Source organism: Salvelinus sp. IW2-2015, unplaced genomic scaffold (genome assembly GCF_002910315.2).
Source record: "Salvelinus sp. IW2-2015 unplaced genomic scaffold, ASM291031v2 Un_scaffold3654, whole genome shotgun sequence".
Taxonomy (NCBI): Eukaryota; Metazoa; Chordata; class Actinopteri; order Salmoniformes; family Salmonidae; genus Salvelinus; species Salvelinus sp. IW2-2015.
Window position 1 is genome coordinate 95655 of NW_019944931.1, and position 2202 is coordinate 97856.

The window sequence follows — 2202 nt, forward strand, 5'->3', positions numbered from 1 at the left end:
ACAAAAAAGAATATATATAAAAATGTTTAAAAAACAGAAATATATAWTTTTGCTAAACAGACGGGGCTCAAAACAGGTGTTAGAACTGTTATAGGTTAATGTGAAACATAAGTGTTCAAATGCTGGCTGCTGTTGGATTTGTCCAATATAATTTACAGTAAAATGGCTGCCAAAGCATAACATGGCTGCCCACACCAAGGACATGAGTTATGAAGTCAATCATTACCTTCATAATGACACCATGCCAACAGTCACTGCCACTGCTCTGCTCTTTTACAACATGTTTGTGTAGAACATTATTCTGTGGTCAAAGTTCAGCAAATTTTCTAGCTAATTTAACAATGATATTTGTCTTGTCAAAGTACTTTTCTGCTTTCTCTCTGACTCTCTGTTTCTTCTTTTTCATCAAGTCTTTGTCCTCTCTTATCCGTTTCACTTGTCCCTGCAGGTCATCTATCTCTTTCTGTTTTTCTTCTAAATCAGAGTCTTTCAGATCGAGTGCCTTCATTGCTCGCTCTAATTCTGACTCCAGATCTTCCTTCTCTTTCAGTTCTTTTTCATACCCCCTTTTCAGTTCTTCCTCTCTCCTCTGGATGGCTCTCTCCACTTTTTGGTACATGTCATTTGTGTAACACATCCCTTCATTCTCTTTCACCATGGCTGTAACTTTATCCATCAGCTGCTTTACTTGCTCACGGTTGTCTGTGTTCTCATTGTTGAAGACGTGGTCTCTGTTTCCACGTGTCTCAATGAGCTGCTGCAGACCTGCACCAGCCGCCTGGATAAAGTCCTCAATGCTTTTCTTCTTTTTCTCCAGTGTGTCTCCATGGGTGAAGAGAACCATGGTGTGTCTCACTGCTGCTTCTCCAAAGATGTTCCTGATCCTTGCAACAGCAGTGTGGTCTTCGTCTGTAAAACGACCAATTTGGACAACAAGCAGGAAGACATGGGGTCCAGGAGAGGAGAGGGCGATGCACTCCACCAGTTGGGTCCTCACTGAAGACTCTGAGAGTTGAGTGTCAAACAGACCAGGGGTGTCAATGACTGCAATGCCCCTCTACCTGCTCCTATCACATTATTTGGTCACAGACTCTGCAGCAAAATCTACTTTGAACTCAGTTCTCCCCAGGATGGTGTTTCCTGATGCACTCTTCCCTGCTCCAGTCTTCCCCACCAGAACAATCCTCAGCTCAGAAACTACAAATCAAACAAACATCATTTTAGTTCAAGCCGATAAAATCCACCTTATTGTTTTACTGTATGTGTGTGTGTTAATTAACATCTATATTTTTATCAAACTAGGCCTAACTTACATTCTAAAGGAGACATCATGCTGTAATATACATCATTGCTGTAATATAATTAACAAGTATGCATCAACATATTGCTAAAGACATCACTAAGACAAATCACAATTAAGATAGGATTAATTGAAAATAAAAAGTAAACAGCACAAAACAACTGTCAGTGTATTTGGCCGTATGCCCAGGCAGTTGGACAGTCAACCAGAGCAAGAGCTCATTTGCAGTTGGATTTTAATGTTTGAGCCTGAATGCAGGCTATTATATGTTTAGAAAAATGTTTCTCAACGAATGATCAGTGAGTAAATTAAATGGTAGATAAACACCGGTTAGGTAAAATTCTAATTTAGTAAGGGACTATTGTCACGCCCTGACTTTAGTTATATTTGTTTTCTTTATTTTTTGGTGAGGTCATTGTGTGACAAGTGTGGTTTGTTTAGTTTTTGAATTTGTCTAGGGGTTTTTGTCTTGTCTAGGGGTGTTGTCTATCTATGGGGATTTGGTATGGTCTAGGGGATTGTAGGTTTATGGTGGCTTGAATTGGTTCCCAATCAGAGACAGCTGTTTCTCGTTGCCTCTGATTGGGGAGCCTATTTAGGTTGCCATTTTTCATGTTGGTTTTGTGGGTAGATGTTTTCTGTCTCTGTGTCTGTTTTCAGACAGGACTGTTTCGTTTGTTCCGCTTTGTTATTTTTTGTTCTAGTGTTCAGRMMTATTAAAAATCATGAACACGTACCACGCTGCACCTTGGTCCTCTCCTTCTTCCTCAGACGAACATCGTTACAACTGTAGGCCTAAGTTATTTATTACCTTTAAATAACATTATTTTTTCATTATTGTGGTTCCAAAATTATATGAAATCCAACAGATCAAAATTAACATTAATCAAATTAAATCACAT

General features: G+C 39.1%; 1 protein-coding gene across 1 annotated transcript; it reads right to left on the minus strand.

Moving 5' to 3' along the window:
* Nucleotides 1–307: 307 nt before the first annotated feature.
* Nucleotides 308–1005, minus strand: LOC112076269 (GTPase IMAP family member 7-like; the record flags this gene model as incomplete). The annotated part of the gene is made up of 1 exon (XM_024143107.2): nt 308–1005. A coding segment is annotated over one exon (698 nt), but the record flags the coding sequence as incomplete, so codon positions are not given.
* Nucleotides 1006–2202: the final 1197 nt, after the last annotated feature.